This window comes from Dermacentor andersoni, chromosome 6 (genome assembly GCF_023375885.2).
Source record: "Dermacentor andersoni chromosome 6, qqDerAnde1_hic_scaffold, whole genome shotgun sequence".
Classification (NCBI taxonomy): Eukaryota; Metazoa; Arthropoda; class Arachnida; order Ixodida; family Ixodidae; genus Dermacentor; species Dermacentor andersoni.
This window is the reverse complement of record NC_092819.1, coordinates 147,791,557-147,814,083: the sequence shown is the minus strand read 5'-3', so window position 1 is coordinate 147,814,083 and position 22,527 is coordinate 147,791,557. Positions and strand designations below refer to the sequence as shown.

The window sequence follows — 22,527 nt, the reverse complement described above, 5'->3', positions numbered from 1 at the left end:
CCTTGAAGAAGACAAGTCCACTTGTCGAAACGTTGGCTCCTGCTTTGACCTTGTTCTCGTTTGCTCATCGTCTTGAATTTCCATCTTCCACCTTCCCCGTGTTTATCGTGGAACAGTCAAGGAGCTTCTCATTCATTTTTACTCATCTTTGCTTTGTTGTTATAATTACAAAAAAAAACTCTTTGATAAGTTCTAAATTCATAGGAATCTGAACCTGGCAACGTTTAACGTTAGAACGCTATCTAGTGAGGCGAGTCTAGCAGTGTTATTGGAGGAATTAGAGGGTAGTAAATGGGATATAATAGGGCTCAGTGAGGGTAGGAGGACAAAAGAAGCATATACAGTGCTAAAAAGCGGGCATGTACTGTGTTACCGGGGCTTAGCGGAGAGACGAGAACTAGGAGTCGGATTCCTGATTAATAAGGAAATAGCTGGTAACATACAGGAATTCTATAGCATTAACGAGAGGGTGGCAGGTCTTGTTGTGAAACTTAATAAGAGGTACAAAATGAAGGTTGTACAGGTCTACGCTCCTACATCTAGTCATGATGACCAGGAAGTCGAAAGCTTTTATGAAGACGTAGAATCGGCGATGGGTAAAGTCAAAACAAAATACTCTATACTGATGGGCGACTTCAATGCCAGGGTAGGCAAGATGCAGGCTGGAGACAAGTCAGTGGGGGAATATGGCATAGGCTCTAGGAATAGCAGAGGAGAATTATTAGTAGAGTTTGCAGAACAGAATAATATGCGTATAATGAATACCTTTTTCCGCAAGCGGGTTAGCCGAAAGTGGACGTGGAGGAGCCCGAATGGTGAGACTAGAAATGAAATCGACTTCATACTCTGCGCGAACCCTGGCATCATTCAAGATGTAGACGTGCTCGGCAAGGTACGCTGCAGTGACCACAGGATGGTAAGAACTCGAATTAGCCTAGACTTGAGGAGGGAACGAAAGAAACTGGTACACAAGAAGCCAATCAATGAGTTAGCGGTAAGAGGGAAACTAGAGGAATTCCGGATCAAACTACAGAACAGGTATTCGGCTTTAACTCAGGAAGAGGACCTTAGTGTTGAAGCAATGAACGACAATCTCATGGGCATCATTAAGGAGTGCGCAATAGAAGTCGGTGGTAACGCCGTTAGACAGGAAACCAGTAAGCTATCGCAGGAGACGAAAGATCTGATCAAGAAACGCCAATGTATGAAAGCCTCTAATCCTACAACTAGAATAGAACTGGCAGAACTTTCTAAGTTAATCAACAAGCGTAAGACAGCGGACATCAGGAACTATAATATGGATAGAATTGAACAGGCTCTCAGGAACGGAGGAAGCCTAAAAACAGTGAAGAAGAAACTAGGAATAGGCAAGAATCAGATGTGTGCGTTAAGAGACAAAGCCGGCAATATCGTTACTAATATGGACGAGATAGTTCAAGTGGCTGAGGAGTTCTATAGAGATTTATACAGTACCAGTGGCACCCACGACGATAGTGGAAGAGAGAATAGCCTAGAGGAATTCGAAATCCCACAGGTAACGCCAGAAGAAGTAAAGAAAGCCTTAGGAGCTATGCAAAGGGGGAAGGCAGCTGGGGAGGATCAGGTAACAGCAGATTTGTTGAAGGATGGTGGTCAGATTGTTCTAGAGAAACTGGCCACCCTGTATACGCAATGCCTCATAACCTCGAGCGTACCGGAATCTTGGAAGAACGCTAACATAATCCTAATCCATAAGAAAGGGGACGCCAAAGACTTGAAAAATTATAGACCAATCAGCTTACTGTCCGTTGCCTACAAAGTATTTACTAAGGTAATCGCAAATAGAATCAGGAACACCTTAGACTTCTGTCAACCAAAGGACCAGGCAGGATTCCGTAAAGGCTACTCAACAATAGACCATATTCACACTATCAATCAAGTGATAGAGAAATGTGCAGAATATAACCAACCCTTATATATAGCTTTCATTGATTACGAGAAAGCGTTTGATTCAGTCGAAACCTCAGCAGTCATGGAGGCATTACGGAATCAGGGTGTAGATGAGCCATATGTAAAAATACTGGAAGATATCTATAGCGGCTGCACAGCCACCGTAGTCCTCCACAAAGAAAGCAACAAAATACCTATAAAGAAAGGCGTCAGACAGGGAGATACGATATCTCCAATGCTATTCACAGCATGTTTACAGGAGGTATTCAGAGGCCTGGAGTGGGAAGAATTGGGGATAAAAGTTGATGGAGAATACCTTAGCAACTTGCGATTCGCTGATGATATTGCCTTGCTTAGTAACTCAGGAGACCAATTGCAATGCATGCTCACTGACCTGGAGAGGCAAAGCAGAAGGGTGGGTCTGAAAATTAATCTGCAGAAAACTAAAGTACTGTTTAACAGTCTCGGAAGAGAACAGCAGTTTACGATAGGTAGCGAAACACTGGAAGTGGTAAGGGAATACATCTACTTAGGGCAGGTAGTGACCACGGATCCGGATCATGAGACTGAAATAACCAGAAGAATAAGAATGGGTTGGGGTGCGTTTGGCAGGCATTCTCAAATCATGAACAGTAGGTTGCCACTATCCCTCAAAAGGAAAGTGTACAACAGCTGTGTGTTACCAGTACTCACATATGGGGCAGAAACCTGGAGGCTTACGAAAAGGGTTCTGCTGAAATTGAGAACGACGCAACGAGCTATGGAAAGAAGAATGATGGGTGTAACGTTAAGGGATAAGAAAAGAGCAGATTGGGTGAGGCAACAAACGCGGGTAAACGACATCTTAGTTGAAATCAAGAAAAAGAAATGGGCATGGGCCGGACATGTAATGAGGAGGGAAGATAACCGATGGTCACTAAGAGCTACGGACTGGATTCCAAGAGAAGGGAAGCGTAGCAGGGGGCGGCAGAAAGTTAGGTGGGCAGATGACATTAACACGTTTGCAGGGACAACATGGCCACAATTAGTACATGACCGGGGTAGTTGGAGAAGTATGGGAGAGGCCTTTGCCCTGCAGTGGGCGTAACTAGGCTGATGATGATGATGATGAAATTCATAGGATTAATCAGTGGAAGGTGCTCTGAGCAAAAGGCAGTTGCTCTTGCATGAAAGAGCCACTGAATGACGAAGGTTCTGACAGTGACTCTTGCTAAAACAGTCAATGAGCACATATTTGCTGCATTACGTATTAAATGCATAATTAAATAAACCTTTGCAATGTGTTCCAAGTTCACACAACGTACTGGTGGAAAACATTCTGAGCAATAATATTCACCAATGATTATGATACTCTCTAATGCGAAATTTGAGCACAGCTCTCCACGTGTTTTCATTTCGCTATATACTATTCGCTGGCACAGACTATATGTCTCGTGCGGCACGTTGCAGATGGAGCGAAGTGTGGTACAACCACCTCGCTAACCTGGAGATTGCGAGAATTGGTGCGTGGGTGACGCGTGGGAGCGATTCACAGCAGCCGCTACCGAATGACCTCCCAGACGACGCACGCACCTCTGGTGCCATCTCATAGCCTTTGTCACCACGTTACGCTTTTCTTCTCACGCTTTCGCCATACCCTCCTCCATTTTCTTCCTGATGGTTCCACTGCATTCTCCTCTCCACTTTCCTCGTCACGTCTTTTAAGCTCCACTGCTCTCCGAGTTCACTTTCATCTTTCGCTGTGCTCGTTTGTTCGGTTACGCCGATGACTCCGTGTTATATTCAGTTTCGTTATTCATTTCGGTTCTTTATTCCCCAGGGGGCGCTTCTGTTCTTCATTATATATATTGGTTGTATATGTTAAATAAAGGGCTTTTACTTCGGGACGGCTGGAGTCTGACTTCCACCTTCGGTCAACACCACATTGGCGACGAGGATGTCGTGAACGTACCCCCAGCCCCGCTGCGCCGTCCATATCCGCCACCATGAGCTTCACCGGGCTTGCTCCGCCGCCGTTTTTCCTTCCGACGCCCGGCCGTCCCTTATTGCCATGGGAGCAGTGGGAGCAGATGTTCAACGTGTACTTGCTGGCATCCGGAGCCGCCGCATTCAAGCCGGAGCAACGCAAGGCTATTCTTTTGCATTGTTTGGGGGCGGAGGGCCAGCGTATTTATCAGACGCTACATGCAGGGACGAGCGCCGCAGCACGCGCCGATGACAAGTCTGCCGTGGCCCCTCCTGACGAATACGACTCTGCACTCGCCGCATTACGGCTACAGTTTTCGACGTCGCGCAACGTTATCATCGAGCGTCATCGCTTTCACCGCCGCAGCCAACACACAGGCGAGTCCGTTCATGACTTTGTTGCCGCTCTACGGGAGCTAGCGTCACATTGCTCGTTTGCCTCGCAAGATGATGCTTTGCGGGACCAATTCGTTGCCGGTGTAGCTTCCCCTCGCGTACGTGAGCGGTTACTGCTCGAGGGTTCCACACTTTCATTCGAGAATTCTGTTCGAATTGCACTTCAGTTTGAGCAGGCGGCTGAAGAGCTAAAAGAGCTTTCTGCTTCGGTCGAAGCAATTTCATTGCGGCAGCGTCGAAAACCATCGTCGCATTCTTCGAAAAAAAGGAATTCACGACCGGCAGCCACCGTAGAGCAGAATTTAACGAGGAGCGCGAGCGGCTCACGTGCGCCGCAGCGGAACCGCCCCCTCAGCGGTACCGAGAACAGAGTAGCCGCTCCGGCTCGCCACATTGTTTCCGATGCGGTTCGCGGGACCACATCGCGTCAGCGCCACAGTGCCCAGCGCATGGCAAGACTTGTTCGTTTTGCGGTCACAAGGGCCACTCTCAAAGGGTATGCAACCGCAAGCTAACCCAAATGCAATGCCGAGTCCGTGAAGTTGAATTTCATGAAGATGTTTCATCATCCAGCAGTGCTGAGGAAGTTTTGACTGTGCAACGTTCCGCGCGTAGCGGAATTCATATTCAATTGCAAGTCGCGACTGTCACTTTGACATTCCTTGTTGATTCAGGGTCGTCTGTTTCAATCCTGTCGGAACAAGAATTCAGTCGATATTTTCAGAGCGTTCCGCTCCTGCCTGCTCCGCATGTTAGTCTGTTTGACTACTCTCAACGGCTGATTCCAGTGCTAGGTTGTTTCCAGGCAGACGTTCGATTTAAAGGCCGCACAGCGTCGCTACGTTTTTATGTTGTTCACCGAGGCACTTCTCTGATCGGTCTAGACGGCATTAAAGCCTTGGATCTTCGCATTGAGGGTTCTGCTCTCAAGTGCCTATACACGTCCGTTACTCCGCAGCCGACTGTTGTTGACCCGCTATCCTGTTCTATTTCCACACCGTCAAGCACGCAGCCCCATAACAAAGCTCTTCCGCCAGCCTTAGCACATGAGTTCAGTTCACTTTTCAGTCCCGAGTTGGGTCTTGCTAAGGGGTTCACACATCGCATCAAGACACGGCAAGGCGTGCAGCCTGTAACTTCGAAGCTTCGCCGTCTGCCGTATTCACTCCGTTCACCAGTATCAAATGAGCTTCATAGGTTGCTGAGCCTTGACATCATCGAGCGGATCGATGCTTCTGAATGGGTGTCCCCCATTGTTGTTGTTAACAGGAAAGATGGCAGCATCAGGATCTGTGTAGATCTTCGAGAGCCGAACAAAGCTATTGTTCCAGACAGTTTCCCATTGCCCCATACAGAGGAGCTGCTTCACGCTTTGGTAGGCGCTACACACTTCTCCAAACTTGACTTGGCTTCTGCTTACCATCAGGTTCTCTTGCACCCTGACAGCAGGGATCTGACAGCTTTCATCACCCATGATGGCCTTTTCCGTTTTAAAAGAGTTTGCTTTGGGTTGGTTTCTGCCCCAGCGGCATTTCAGAAGATGATGGCGAAAATCCTTGACCGCTGCCCTGGCGTGTTGTTCTACATTGATGTTGTCATCATTTTTGGCAAGACCGCAGAACAACACCTTTCAAACTTGAAGACCGTGCTGCAAAAGATCCAGAACGCAGGTCTGAAACTGAACGACAAATGCCTTTTCGACGTTCCAGAACTTGCCTTTCTAGGGCACAAGGTCACTGCACGTGGTATCTCGCCACTTCCAGAGAAAGTAGACTCCATAGTTAACACACCAGTGCCAACTGATGTGGCCACTCTTCGTTCGTTCCTGGGCCTCGTAGAATACTACTCCAAGTTTGTTCCACACTTGGCACAAGTGGTTGAGCCTATGAGAGTCTTACTTCGCAAAAATGAGCCATTCATCTGGTCTGCCGAAGCAGACAGCAGTTTCCGGAGGGTCAAGGAAATGCTTTCGTCAAGTACAGTCCTCCAGATGTTCGATCCGTCATTGCCAATAATTGTGTCGACCGACGCGTCCGACTGTGGGCTGGGAGCAGTCCTGCAGCAACAAAGTGGCCACGAGCTCCGCACAGTCGCTTTCGCATCCCGTACACTGTCGCCTGCAGAGAGAAAATATTCAGTCGGTGAACGAGAAGCACTTGTGTGCATTTGGGCGTGTGAGCGATGGCACACGTACCTGTGGGGTCGCCATTTCACAATTCGAACAGACCACCAGGCACTGGTGTCCTTGCTGTCGTCACAAGGACATGGAAGACGCCCACTTCGAATCGCACGCTGGAGTGCACGACTGCTTTGCTACAATTTCACTGTTGAATACCGCAAGGGGTCCACAAACACTGTAGCAGATGCACTTTCTCGGCTACCAGCACCTACCTCGGAGGCAGAGATTGCTAAGGAGGAAGAAATTGTCTCGTTCATTGAGCCAGCCTGCGTGACTAAGGAGAAGTTCAGGCAGGCCGCCCTCGACGACAGTTGCCTGGATACCGTCAAGTCATTCGTGCTGAGTTCCTGGCCGCCAAAGAAGTCCATACCACAAGAGGCGAAACCATTCTACGCCATTCGGGAAGAACTTTCTGTTGTCGATGACCTGCTTCTGCGTGGAGAGCGCCTCGTTGTTCCATCCTCCCTCACGGCTCAGATCATCGGCATCGCGCACGAGACACATCCGGGTATCACGCGCACGAAGGCGCGACTGCGTGAGCGGTTCTGGTGGCCACGAATGGATAAGCAAGTGGAAACGGCAGTAAATAACTGCCATATCTGCCTGGAGGCAGATAAGTCCGCCAAAACATCACCAGCACCGTTGCAACCTGTTGCATGGCCTGAGCGACCGTGGCAAAAGCTTGGCCTAGACATTGTTGGTCCCTTGGAGCATGCAGCCTACAACAGCAGATTTGCTGTAACGCTTGTTGACTACCATTCGAAATGGCCAGAGGTGTATTTTTGCAGCGAAGTGTCCACGAGCACCGTGAAAGACTTTTTAAGAAGTGTTTTTGCCCGGGAAGGCTACCCGGAAGAGATCGTTTGTGACAATGGACCTCAGTTCACTTCGCGTGAGTTCATAACTTTCCTGCAACACAGAGGCATCAGTCTTTCACATTCTTCAGTATACTACCCCCAAGCCAATGGGCAAATAGAACGTTTCAATCGCACATTGAAAAACTTCATTCAAGTCTCACTCCTCGAAAGACGACCACTCCGGCAAGCTGTCACAGAATACCTTGCCATTTACCGCTGTACTCCGCACGCCACCACCGGAGTCGCCCCAGCAGTTCTGCTGCATGGTAGAATGCCCCGAACCAGGCTGGATATCGTGGGTTTCTCGGCACCAGCATTTGCGGAAGATCCAGCCAAGGAGTTGGCGCGACTTCGTCAAAGGGTTCGGCGTCAGCAGCAAAGCAGCAAGCACTACACGGACAAAAGAAGAGCCGCCAAGAAGACGAAGATAGCCGTAGGCGATTTTGTCCGTGTCAAAAAACCGTCCGTTCGGTTCAAGGGAGACTGCGCCTTTTCTTCACCCACTGAGGTGATCAAGAGGAGGGGACCAGCCTCTTTCCGACTTGGAGACGGCCGTACGTGGAATGCCTCCAAGCTTTCCAGGGTTCCGGAGAGGGGCACCTGGGGACCAGGCCCACCTGCCACGCCGCAGCCGCGGTCTCCTGAGGCGCTGCAACCTGCCACGCCGCAGCCGCGGTCTCCTGAGGCACTGCAACCTGCCACGCCGCAGCCGCGGTCTCCTGAGGCGCTGCAACCTGCCACGCCGCAGCCGCTGTCTCCCGATGTGCAGCAGCCTGCCGTGCTACAGCCTCCTTCTCCCAGGACGCAGGCACTGTGTCCTGGCATACCGCAGCAGCAGTCAACGAGCCCGTCGCCAGTGCGACGTCCAACACGGCCGACCCGAGAGCGCCGGCCACCGGCCTGGCTCAAAGACTATCAGACCAATTAGTTCGTGGTCTGTCATTGTGTACATAGGTTGTAAATATGTGTAAATAAGTACAGTGTGCATGCTTTGGGGTTTTCGTTACTAATACTTACTAACAACTAACTATTAAAAATAAGGGAGGGAGTATGTTATATTCAGTTTCGTTATTCATTTCGGTTCTTTATTCCCCAGGGGGCGCTTCTGTTCTTCATTATATATATTGGTTGTATATGTTAAATAAAGGGCTTTTACTTCGGGACGGCTGGAGTCTGACTTCCACCTTCGGTCAACACCACACTCCGCCATCGACGAAGGAAAGGGCGCCCATGAGCTGCATTCTAAAAAGGCGCTGATCCTAAATGAAATGGTCGCTGAATCACAAAAATTTACACTGGCTTCTGCATTTCAAACCAGTAAAGGTTCTAGGTTCATAAAACTTTCTAGTGGAAAATGTTCTCAACAAAATGCACTGACCTTACGTGAACCAGCCAATGAATCAAAGAAGATTTAACAATAATTTTTTCAGTGTCATTAAAACTCCAAACAAACTTCCTTTCACATTTAGATCATTGAATGATGCACGACGATACCACTGTCAGACTGCGCAATGCACGAACACAACATTGAGGCCAAATGTCCATGCTGCTGTTTCTAGCCCTGACCATTTCCCATGCCAACTCCAACTTGAAACAAACGTTCCTGGACAATGCCTCTGGCGCTGTCTACAGTGGCACTTCATTGGATATCTGGGTGACTGTACTGAGAGTTCAGTACTGCATTGCAGCATTTCTTTCCCACTTCCTTCTCTCTTCAGTTTCAAAACACAAATGAGTTTTTACTGTTATCAACTTGCACCGATATAAATCCCTGCATAATTATCATCGCCTATTTTCATGTCCACTGCAGGACAAAGGCCTATCTCGGTGATCTCCAATTACCCCTGCCTTGCGCACGTCGACACAATCTTATTTATACCTGCCATCTCCTAACTTCATCACATCACCTAGTTATCTATGTCCTCTATTGTGCCTCCCTTCCTATGGCAGCCTTTATAAAACACTATTACACCAGTGGTTATCTGTCATGGGTTACCCATCGTAGCTCCATTTGTTCCTCTTCATCTCAAATGCTGGTTACCTTCGTTTGATGTCTGATCTACGTACACCGCTGTCTTCCTGTTTCAACGTTAGGCAATGCATAATCAACATAATCAACATAATCAATGTCACATATTTACATCCACATGTAAATCCCTTGGAAAGCTTTGCCACAATTCTTTAATCAATGAAAGGTATTTAAGCAAAGCAGCTGCACATGTACAACGATTCACTCGCTTTATCCCAACAGTTGGCTTCATCGTGACAAAATCTGGAGCAATGTGAAGCTGTTTCTTCTGTCGCAGGATAGTATCTAAAAATCAAACAAGACTATACAGCAGCCATTGCTTCGCAGGAGTGTAAGGAATTGTTTTGCCTGTCTAATTTGATGTAATGAATGATTACTTGCGTTATCAAGAAAAAGGAGGACATTTTGGATCACTGAAAATAAGTTTCCTTACAGGCTAGGTATATGAAAACTATGAAATATCCAGCACCGAGCAAACTGCAGCCCTTCAATTCCAGGCTACTTTTCTGCAATGTGAGGATATCCACTTTTTTGTGGCATCTGCTGCAGGTACTATCATGCTTCCTAAGCAGAAGTCATGAGAATTAAAACAAAGGTCTACTTGTATCGACCCAGATTTTGATTCCCGTCCTTGCATTTGGAAACTGCCATGCTAACTTTGGAATTATCGTCACATTGTCAAAGTTGTTTCCTTAGCATTGTCATATCTTCACTGTCATGTCACCATCACTGTTATCTTCATATTCACGTCCTCACTGTGCTGCCATTGTTGCCCTTGTTATTATCATCAACAGAGCTAAGGCTGCTCTGCGACGGCGTATCAGGCTCTCATTAGCATTGCCAACTATGATTAGTTAATTAGTATTCCTTTCTATGAGTGCACTAGTTTTGTGCAGCTCTAATCACAGTCAGAGAAGAATATAAGATATAGCCCAATACACTGTTTTCCAGGACATACATTCCCATCAAGGAAGACTTCACTGCTCTATTGGTTTATGCTAATGGGGCAAATGCAGTTGAAACTCAATTTAACAAAGTGATGACCACGTTTGAATGATTTCATTAAATCAGAAAATTCGATAAGTCGAGCAAGGGTTTTTCGGTTCTGCGAAATCTAAAATTGTGACATAGTGAGACCCGAAAGGTACTGCGGCATTGTATTTGCTGCGAACCCATGCCTGCATGTGTAAAAAGTCCACGAGGGCGGCCCAGCTACCACAGCTCCTAGCGCCATCTGGTAAGTCAGAATGCTAGCTACTGCCGAGTCCATTGTTTCGTACATGAGCGCAGCACGCATCCTCATCAAAATAAAGCTAGGGTCATGACTAGGGTGCCTAGATGTTTTACCGCGATAGCGTACGTTAGAGGGCAAGTTCGAAGAAAAACCCATCTGCATCAAAATGAGAAAGAAATCACAGCTTTTCTTGTTCATTTATTTCTGGAAAAGCTTCACTAAATCGAGTTTAATGCAAGCTGGTTTTGTTAATACAGGTTGATGACAACACTGAACCTTATGGGGACTTGCCGGGGAATGGAAATTTCTTTGTTAGATTGGGAAGTTCCTGAAATCGGGTTTCGTTAGATCGAGTTTTAACTGTATTGTCCCATTCTTCTAACACTCCTCCTCCTCCTCCTCTTCCTCACAATAAAAAATAAAGAACAAATCACGGCAGAAACGTCAACATCAGCAACAGCTTTCTTGTGTGACCTGCTACGCATCCTCGCACTATCCGTGAATTACGAAACATGCATGAAGTGAATCAATGTGAATGCAAAACAATGTGCATCACGAAACAGACACACTAAGTGGCAATCTCACTGCCAACCACGGTGCCAAATGATACCATGAGATAATATATCTTGTTGCAGTCACAGCACCCAAGTTGAAACTCCCTAGCAACCCCCACTGTCCCTAGTGTCCTGGCTGCAACTTTGTTTAAATGGCTACCTATCAAGTGGCCGTACTCGATGCATATGTGCCTGTTGCGAATGGGGTGCTATCACTCTGATATATTTAAGGCTACATGCCCCTTGTGTCATCTTGGCATACTCATCCTGGGGGGATTGGCCAAGAATGGGCGCACACCAATATACCAAATACAGTGCAAAAGTTGCCTGTTTAGGCACATACCCAGAAGCACACATCCCAGCAACCCAAGTTGTCTGCTAGGCCAGACAGTAGCCAACAGAAAGATGTGCTATATATATCCAGGATTATGCCTAGTCGCACGTGTAGTCTGCTCGGCAAGACAGCAACTCTGGCCCCACACCTAGTGGCCTGAGCGGATTCTTCTCCCATGAACGGCTAGAAACATAAAAACCACAAAGCGAAGGGAAGAGCCAAAGAAAGCTATCGCTTTAAAGAATCCCGACCCCCAGGAGGACATGTGAGCCATCCTTCATTTCGATATGTGTTAGCTCATTCATTAGTGCATAATTCTACGAATTCTTGATAAGAGTTTTCGATGCATTAAAGTTTGTGGGTCAACCAACACAAAGGTGTCCTGGCAAGATCTGCTTTGCAGTTCTGCCAGTATAATCAACAACTCTTTTGCAACAAACATTCAGTTTGCCTGGCAGTGTTTGGATGTCGTAGGTTACCACGAAAACTGCACAAATGCAACACATTTCACCCACACTTTGGCAGTCGACAAAGCATCTACAAGTAGACTATACCTGTGATTTATGCCATGAAAGTAGGTTGAAGTACCCTTAACAGCGCTTGCTGCAAAAAGAAGCCACTGACCTCAGGAAGAGTGCGTTGGCCAGCCATGACAAGGAACTCGAGCACTGTGTCCACACTGCCAGAGTCGGACAGGTTGGGCTCGACCACAGGGTACAGCTCTCGGAGCCGGTCCCCAAAAATGGACGTGTGCATAACACCCTCACGGGCGTGCATCAGGTTCACGTTGCCCTGGAGCGTGTTGATCTCTCCATTGTGAGCCAAAAGCCTGCGGACAACCAGACACAACAGTGTCAGCCGAGTGCTTTGTTGTGTGGTTCCTCAAAGAGATGAAGAAGCTATTGCTAACTCTTCAGCTAAAAATTATGCCAACGAAAACTGACATAATATTTTGGGCAAAGCTAACAGTGCAGTTCTTTTTCAACTTGGTGTGACACCCTGCCACCAGTCTTAATATTTCTCAAATTGCGAGAAGTGTACCAATATCCTTTTAGATATCAACATATATGCAACAACGTTTCCTTTCTTACACTACCATTACAGGGCTGAAGCAGTTTAACATATAGGTCACCAAGTGCATTGCCATAAGTATGAAAAATTACGGCAGATCTAATCTCACAATGACTATCAACGGTAATTTGAATAGCAATCAAGCAATGTAGCAACAGACCATATTCCTGGAGTCACATTTATTTTACGTGTTTACTGGTAATTGAGACTTTTGTTGCTTGGCTATATGCCACATACCCCAATATCATCCAATTTTGCTGTGGTACGAGCTTGCCAAGGCCATCCATGAGCATAGAGGCATGGCGATAAATCGATGAAGGAATGATATTGATGAAACAACAAAAGTGTATAACGGCGATGGCATAATGACAATAAGATGTAGATTTTTAAAATTATGGTGATATAACGATGACAATGTGATGACAACAGGATCACCATGAGACGACAACAGCATGATGACGACAGTATGACGATAACTGGATTAAGAAGCAAGAATGACAACGATGGCATGATCAATACGGCATGACGACGACGGTATGACAACAAATATATGATAGTGCCTGAGTGACGACACAATGACGACAGCATAAAAATGGCACCATAATCACAATTAAATGACGACAGCATGATTATGATTGAATGACGAACAAGGAATGATGTGGATGGTTCGATGAAGGTGGTTTGACAGTGATGGCATCACAACAATGGGATGACAATACTGAAGTGATGACGATGGTGAAATGACAGCATGACAATGATGGAATGATGAGAGCCGAGTGTCGAAAGTTACAATGATGACGATGCAGTTATTATTATGGCATGACAACGGCATGAGAACAATGGTATGACCACGAGTGTATGATGACAATGGCATGATGATGACTGTATCATAAAACCTGTATGATGACGATAGCACGATGACAGCATGACGAGTTGGATGATGAAGCTGGACTGTCGGTTATGCCATGACCACGATGGCATTATGATGACGGTCTGACAATGTAGGCACGATAGCGACTGTCTGACGATGACGGCATGACAAGGGGGGCATAATCACAATTGAATGACACCAGTGTGATTACAATATAATGACGAAGAAGGAGTGACATCGATGGAGTGATGAAGGCGGTATGACGTTGATGGGATGACGTTACTAAATTGATGACAATGATAAAACAACAGCATGATGATGACGGTGTAACAACGACTGTGTGACAACAATGGCGACAACGGCATCATGACGCCGAAGAGATACCTAGTGGCCCAAGCTATCAGACAACTTGGACCACTGGGTCGCAGTAGAAGGTGTGATGAAACACCATGACGAGAGTCAGATCACAAAGGTGGAAGGGCGATTAAAAATTAAATTATGGTGTTTTACGTGCCAAAACCACGATCTGATTCTGAGGCACGCCGTAGTGGGGGACTCCGGAAATTTGGACCACCTGGGGTGCACCTAAATATAAGTATGTGGGTGTTTTCGCATTTCGCCCCCATCAAAATGCGGCCGTCATGGCCAGGATTCTATCCCACGACCTCGTGCTTAGCAGCCCAACACCATAGCGCGACTAAGCAACCACGGCAGGTTGGAATGGCGATGACTGAACGACCATGGTGGCATCACTATGGTGGTGTGACAATGAATGTATGGCGGCTGTATGATGATAAAGGCATGACGATGACGACACGACAAGTGAAGGATGACAAAACTACAATGACGCCGATGCAATGACCACAATGGCATCACAACCATGAATCCATAGCTAGTGGCTTAGACAACTTGAAACACTCAGTCGGTGTAGGAAGTGTGACCACGATGGGGTGACGAGAGTGAGATCAAGAAGCTAGAATGACGACAATGGAATGAGTATGATGGCATCGTGACCAGGAGCACAAAGCTAGTGGCCCAAGCAGGTAGACAACTTAGACCACTCGGGGCAGTGTAAGAGGATAGATAGACAGAAAGATATATAGGCAGGCTCGAAATGGCTGAAGTAGGCAAAGAATGCTATTCACATTAAAAAGAATAAATATTTCAGTATGTGGAGGCACAGCCTGTAAACATTACTGGACACCGGTTGTTGGCTGTTCCTTTAATTCATGCAACTCTAGCATACTTCAAGTTATGAATTTCTATTTTGGGCTGGTGTGTTCTAACAAAGTTCTACTTCAAGCGGCGGAAGGTGGTGAATTAATGAATTCTGAGATTTTATGTGCCTTAACCATATTTTCATTATGAGGCACGCAGTAGCAAGGGACTTCGAATTAATTTTGGCCACCATGGGGATCTTTATCGTGCCCCCAATGTGTGGAAGGTGGTGACAATGCCAAAGGGCATTTCTATCATCTATTCGGGCCCATATCCAGTGGTCTATGCCTGCTCAGCAACATAGCAGCCAGCCCATACCTAGTGGCCAAAGCTAGCAGACAACTTGGGCCACTGGGTATGTGAACAAGGTCTGATACCGACAAACACACCACAAACTGGGTGAAGTTCCCCAGCAATGCTAATCGCATTGAAACTAATCCTAATGTTTTATAGCTTGGTATGGCTTCCGCAGCAGTTCCATCTAACGATATACTACAGTTGAACCTCGTAATAACGAATTCGGTGGGGAATGCGAAAAGATTCGCTTTCGCGAGAATTTGAAAAGAGACAGCACAGATAGGTAATGCATTGCAGAACAAAAATTTACTGTCAAAATTCCCTTATCTTACTTTGCAAGTTTTGCTCGAGGGTATAGAGCCGCATTGCCAAAAGTACTGAGTGTGTCGCCTGCGTCGACCAGCAGTGGCAGTACTGGCATAGCACAGTATTCTCAGTTAATTGCTTTCAGAGGTACAATCACTTTTGCGAGATCTTTTGTAACTCGGCACTGGACGCAGAGCAACAGCGCATGCAGCACCATTTCTCTAGCGCACGCTGTTGTCTGTAGGCGCCAACCCATCCAGTGCCGAGCGCAAACGTGATTGTATCTCGTGTGCACAAAGGCAAACGATCGTGATAACGGTCCTTTCGCGCAAATCTACGTCCGGCGCCGAATCTGCATGCAATGCCTGTCAGGTGGTACCAAAACCAGCGTTCTTGAAGCAAGGGATGGGTATTCCCAGACGATTGCTCAATCATGGCCCGATGCGCGACACTCCATATGCTGCGACCGCCATCTCAAACGCCATAAACAATTCCATGTCGGTGAGACATGGATTTTCTTGTTTTTGCTACATTTTTCCTACCAAGGTGCACATTACGCAGTACACTGCCGCAATCGGCAATTGCTGTTCAAAATGCGCGTTCAGTTTGCGTTCAGTTTCGCCTCATGCGATTGGCCTATAAGCCCCAATGAGTCGTCAGCCACGGGGAACACAAATTGAATGTATGTTTCGGACAACGATCTATGATCTCGCCTAGTAGGCATGCAAAAACCGTCGTTACATGTCAGTAGCAACATGCGTGCCGCTTCAAACGGGTGATCAACAAACAAGATGGCGGCCATGACGTGTTTCCAGTGGACTGATCGCTTCCGACGCTTGGTTGTTTTTTGTGAAAAAAAGCGGCGATGCCTACACAAGTGTAATGAGGTGGTATTTTACGCAATTTCAGCGCAAAACAAACGCATTTGAGCAAATTTTGGAGCCTGCTAGCCTTACGCGAGTAGGTAATATGCGGAGTTGTGTTCTGGCAAATTTCGTTGATGCGGGATTGCAGCACATCGACATATCATTGCCAAGAGGTGTGAGATGCATTGAATCCTATGGGCGTTCGCCGGGGATACGAAAATGTTTTGTTGTCACGAGAACTTCATTGTTGCGGGATTTCGTTATTGCGGGTTTCGGCTGTATTTATTGTTGTAATATGTTCGTTTTTAGCGGGAAAAGAAGACTGCTCTGGTTGCATAATGAAAGGTAGTCAAGCTGCAAGAAGGTATCCAAGCTACAAAATAGCTGCCATCTATGCAAGAGCATTCTCAATTTGGATGGGATGTACGTATGGAGCGTACCACAGCAATGATCATGCTACTCGTGGCAGTGTCATACAACAGCACGGGCTTACCGCAGAGGGTGGGCCCTCTCCCAGCTGGGAAAGGTGTTTGTCGAGAAGCGGGCGTGGACGAGGGCCAAGTACGTCTCGCACTGGGGGTCCTGGAGGTCCAAGAAGTAACGCCACAACTGGGTGGTTGTCAGCTGACCCTGCGAGAGAAGAAAGGCCAAGGCGGGGTCTTGATCGTAATAACTGAAGAGATTTATTTGCCACCCTGATGGTGCTTAGTGGGTTGCGAGGTAAAGCTGTGTGGAGGGCTGCAGACTAATTCTGACCCTCTGGAGGTTCTTGACAAGATAACTAAATTTAAGTACATGAGAGGGTTTTGCATTCTGATCCGACTAGAATGGGGCGACCACAGCAGGCAAACATGTCCACAAAGTCTTGATTAGCTGCTACGCAATGCCTAAAGACATGCGAGATTTGAAAATTAACAGTTCCACAAAGCATCGAGAGTGATAGCAATGTGTAGTGGTGGACTTGATCTCGTTGGCCCATGTTCTAAAGATACATGGTGCAGAATGTTCGCCAGATGCAGCACCCCTGGTAAGTGCTGCTGTGTAGCAGAAACAGCACCCTGACAGCTACCAGGCATTTTATAACGCTGGCCTGATGAGGAGTGCTGCCAGCAGTGTTGGAGGCAACACATGTCGATGGTGCACGAGATGCATTCAATGAAAAATTGTCTGTAGTCATAGCTTCAAATTTACCATGCACTACAGTATATCATGGATACAACTATAAAGCAGGAAAGCAAGTGTTTGTGTTTGCAATGATCATGCTAGCAACGGAAGGTAGAATGCTGCCCTCAATTTTCACAGCCACATTTGCTATAACAGCAAAATGTGTTGTGCATCTCTGAAGACATGCTAACCCTCCACATGTGAGCCACGAATGCACCCTCGACTTTAGATGAACCAGTGTCCGCATAATTGCCATCGCAATAAACAACCAGGACAGTTTTGAATGTGTGAAACTGTGTCCAGATCACTTGCCTCTTTCTTTGATTTGTGCCATCAAATACGAACTCAAGCTTCAGGCAAAAGATAGTGGTGAAATGGCTACACTTCGTAGCACTGTATGTGCTTAACATTTTTAACTAGCCACTCAGTGAGAACCATACTTATGTACGGACTTGCTGGGTGTTCTTTGGGTTCGCACGTGCCTTTTGTCTGACGTCTGCATGTTGTGCCAGCAGGCAGAATTTGCAGTGTCTGGCTTGCTTGTACAAGGTGGAGACCCAGAGACTCAAATGAACAACAGCCACACTGGAGCATCATTATGGCCTCTGTTAATTCTCTGTGATTTCCTCGCAATGACATACACTGTGCCAAAGTCACAGAGTTTCAGGAGAAACTGAAATTACAGCAGACAGACTAGATGAGGGTGCAATAAAATGTATTCAAATGGACCTGTCCGCTGACTGTCTCACCTTGTATACGATAGTGTCCGGTGACAGGCTGCAGATATAGTAGCGCAGCTTATCACTGGGGATCTTGTGGGAGGTGACTTTCCGGAGGACAAACACCTGCAGAGACAGCATCACTCAATCAATCAATCCCTTATGGTTATCTGTACCGCTTATGTGCATAATTATATTATGACAGCACCACAATATTACTGCTAATTTTATGCAGAGCTACTATACGAGCATGAATACAGTATATATCCGTAGCAAAATCTGCTAGAAATTACATATAAAGATGCATTACAAAAATGCATGAACAGGTTTTTTGTAAAAGCTGGGAATGCCCTTATGTACAACTCATGCTTTTTACACCAAGACGATGCAGTCATCAGCACAGGAGCTCAAGTCCTCTGTAGTGATCCTTAATGACCTGCATTAATGACAAACTCAGGCAGTTTTCACACAAGAAGCAATTTACATAGCAAAAAGTCAGCCTACACTTGAGCAATGATTACAGTTTGGGCATTATACAGTATGCAATGGATGTGTTCACATTGTGCTAAGAACACACGAAACTTGCATGCTACATCGCTGGTGCATAGAGAAAAAAGCAGCCAGGATGCATAAGCACATTGAGCTGAAGCTGCTGATGCAACGCACATTTTGTGGCTCATATAATGATTGTCCTATGTGATACTGTTCCCCGTACTGGGTGTTTCAGCGTACACTTAATTTTTTTTAATTGGCTGTGGCAGGTACCACAATTCTAGTTCATGGGCTGGTCTATTCGAAGAGGTAGACATTACTTACGCAAAAAGAATTGGAATCCATAATTGACTAATTAACAATAAATCACTAATTAAGTGTTTGCAATATGTGCCATGAGGTAATTAGTTAATTTACAAATTCTAGCTGTTCGCAAGGCAGATCCACTTGGAAAAAATTTTGACGATGACAACAGTTTCGAGATATTAATTCCTGAACTTTGCGGGGAAATGCAATGGCATTCCAGATACTTTTGTGCTTAAATGCATAAAACAGTTTTATTTTAAAAAATAAGTGAAACGACAGTGCATTCTTACTTTGATGGCACGTATCTCGTATATGATGTCATCCACACAATTCTTTTCAAGTGAATATACTTTCCAGTCTCACCTGCTAGAATTTGTAAATTCCAATATGTGCCATAAGATGATAAGTTAAAGCATAATTAATGCATTTTTGTTAATTTGTTCATTACACATTCTAAGTTTTTGTGGAAGTAATGTACGCCACTTAGAGTAGACCAGCTCATGGACTAGAATTGTGCTGTCGGCCACAGGCAGCGTTAAAAAAATTTTGAGTGTTCTCTGAAACACCCTGTGTAAGGCAAATATAGGTCAAAGGAATGTAGAGATGAATTGATTATTAGTGAGTGAATAAGGAAAGCCTGTGCCACTGCTTAACATTTCGATAAGCGCAGTGGTTTTTGCAAATACGACAGCTACTGCCCTGATGAATACAAAGTGCCCTCGCGAGACGAGAGTCACACAAAAGGATGAAACTCACGTCTCGCTTGAAATCGTTGCCTGCCTGTCCACCGGTGGGCACCACAAATACCTGGCGCATGTAGGGCTCTGTGGAACGGGCCACCGAGCCCAGGGTTCCGTCATCTGTGGGCAGGGTCCTCCAGCAGAGAACCTGCACGTCCAACGTACGAGCAAGAGAGAGCGCTTGACAGAAGTTCTATCTTGGCAATCCACAAAAAAAAACTTTTATTTGCTTTAATTAGCATAGCCGTCTGCATTTTTAGTTCGGAATCCAACTGCATTTAACTGGTATTAACTGGGATCAACTGGCCCCAGTTATAAATTGACTGGGTAGCAACTGGTTTCAGTTTGGTACATTTACCACTTGTACTGGAAGCAACTGGATCTAGTTGGGACCCAAGTGGAACCTTAACCGGCTGTACTGAAAAAAAAATTGGTTCCACTTTGGTTCCAAGTTGAACCAAACTCAAGTGAAACCAACTGAAATCAAAGTTCGATTCCAACTGGAACCTTGACCAATTGTATAGGAGCAAATTTATGGTACCAACTGGGATCTGACAGCCTCCTCCTGACTTTCCCGCCTTCCTTTACAATCTAAATACATGTTTTTTTCCAGAAAACACAAATGAAAAGCAAGATACAAAACCCAAAAGTTTAGCTTGATTATCAGCTAATTATTTTTCACCACCAGTTAAAGCTGGAGCCAGCAGAAGCCTGAATTATACCTCTAGTCAGGTGTTCTTGTGCACAGCGCGCAAAATCGTGCACTGTGCAAAACACAAACGCAACAGCTCCTGTGCGACACCGTCAGTGGCACTGCGTCCCTCAGCAAAAATGTGAGAGAGAGGAGAGAAAAATGAAGGCGGGGCCCGTGACGCTTTTGTCACGCGATCCTCCGGCTTCGGTATGGGAAAACGCAGGGAAGGAATTTCACTTGCAAAAACTAGACGGGGCAACTGGAGAGGGTGTCTATGTTGACGGTGACGCACACCTCCTGAAATCATGGGTTCGCAGCACTTGAAGTATTTCTATCACTGCTATTAATGGACTAACTTGAAAAATTATTGCGGTAGAACACTGCTTAGAGGGCATGTAACAACTTCCAGCATATAACCAATATCTGTTGTGGCCTCGTGAGGGGCCCTTCAAGACAACACAATGTCGAAAATTAACACACTGTCCCAACAGTTTCTCATGTTATGTCACTCAAGATTGAAGTAGCAAGACATAGCACACTTGTTTAAATTGATTATTTCTTTTTTGTTTCTTGTAGAGCAACACAATTCAGAATAACCCTTCAAATGGCAACGCTGTCACAAAAGATTCGCTGACATTATCTGAAAAGCAGTTTATCTTATGTTCTTTCCTGGCATCACTTAATTGCACTGATTCTCCTGATGTATGCTAAATATATATTAGAGACATCACATAAACATATATTATGGAGACCACATATCCTTTACCTACACATGACCTTGCATAAGCCTACAGCACTTATAAGTAAATAAGCCCTGACTAAACAATATATTTCTTTTTATGTGTAACATTATCAAAATGATTTATGAAGGCAGGGTCCTTGCACTGAAAATAGTATAACTATTATAGAAACTGTTATAGCGACAGCTGTCTCTGACAGTGCTGCATCTCCTTTGACAAATATGCACTGTACTGTCATTAACAAAGTCATTCATGAGTACAAAACATGCAAGAGTACTGCAGGTTAACATCTGTTACCATTTAGTTTTTCCTGACCAAGTTCCACGGAATGCATAAGACAGAGCTTAAATTGATTACACTAGCATTTCATCACAAACCCATCGAAGATTATATCAATATTTAGGCTTTGATCTGAACCTTCCCATTCTGTATTTCTTTCACAGTGGATCTACAGAGCATAAAACCTGCATCTATAGTCAAGCAGGGGTACAATAAGCACCATTCTTCGAATCAGCTTTGAAACAAAAAGCAGGAGCTGCCTGCATAATGAAGAGCACCTTAAGGTTGTTGGCCAGGGCCTCTTCCTCGAACCTCCTCTCTGCTTCAGGAGCTGTCATTTGTTCCAGGAAGCAGACGCCCGTGGCATAGTGCCCTGCCGGGGGCAGCACTATGTTCAGCTCCTCCCTGCAAGACAAGATGGCAACAATGGTGAGTCTCCTTGGAAGCGTTACACTTACACAGTGTAATTGAACATGTTAAACTGAGTTTGTGAGATTACAATACTCAATAAGTTTTATTCGGTGTTGATGCATATGTGCCATATCACACACACATACACATGAAAACACGCACACGCACACACACATACATACATACCATAAGGAAAACCGAGCTGTAACCAACACGGATATCATGTATTCTCGGATATAATGAAATAAAAAAGTTATTGGCCATGCTTTACTTCAGTGAGTATTCTACTGATAATGAAACTGATCAAGTGCAAAAAAGAATTATGGTGTTTTACGTGCCAAAACCACTTTCTGATTATGAGGCACGCCGTAGTGGGGGACTCCGGAAATTTAGACCACCTGGGGTTCTTTAATGTGCACCTAAATCTAAGTACACGGGTGTTTTCGCATTTCGCCCCCATCGAAATGTGGCCGCCGTGGCCGCACTGATCAAGTGCAAGATTCAAAACAATATCGGTTACTGGGCATTCGTCAATATTGAATTTGCTCGCAACTCCAATAATTAGGTATTCCGGTGGCAAAGAAATTGCAGTTTCATTCAACAAATAAGTATATTGATAGCAATAGCAAAGTATTAGAAAATTACACGACAGTAAGGTTCTCAGTCCTTAGGTCGTATAAATTGAAGTAAGCCTTGGCTTACAGGCTAAAAGACATGGCTATAGGGTTCTCATGCACACAGACAAATATCAACAGATCTCATTGAATGACAGCTAGTCACATGTTAAGAAGTGCTGGCAGCATGCATGCTTGTCCCCAAGCATATTTTGTGCTGCTTCATTTCAACTGTGCCGTTTCTCCAAAACACGGATTACGC

The 22,527-nt window shown here is 45.7% G+C and overlaps 1 protein-coding gene across 1 annotated transcript in view; it reads right to left on the bottom strand.

Moving 5' to 3' along the window:
• LOC126523642 (uncharacterized) overlaps positions 1–22,527 on the bottom strand; it is a 265,996-nt gene that overhangs the window by 117,199 nt on the left and 126,270 nt on the right. Inside the window, exons 4-8 of the mRNA XM_050172240.3 lie at positions 21,519–21,645; positions 19,544–19,675; positions 18,020–18,115; positions 16,600–16,736; positions 12,102–12,306 (exon numbers count right to left, since the gene is read on the bottom strand). Of these exons, the coding sequence (XP_050028197.1) occupies positions 12,102–12,306; positions 16,600–16,736; positions 18,020–18,115; positions 19,544–19,675; positions 21,519–21,645 (697 nt within the window). The remainder of the gene's footprint in view (positions 1–12,101; positions 12,307–16,599; positions 16,737–18,019; positions 18,116–19,543; positions 19,676–21,518; positions 21,646–22,527) is intronic.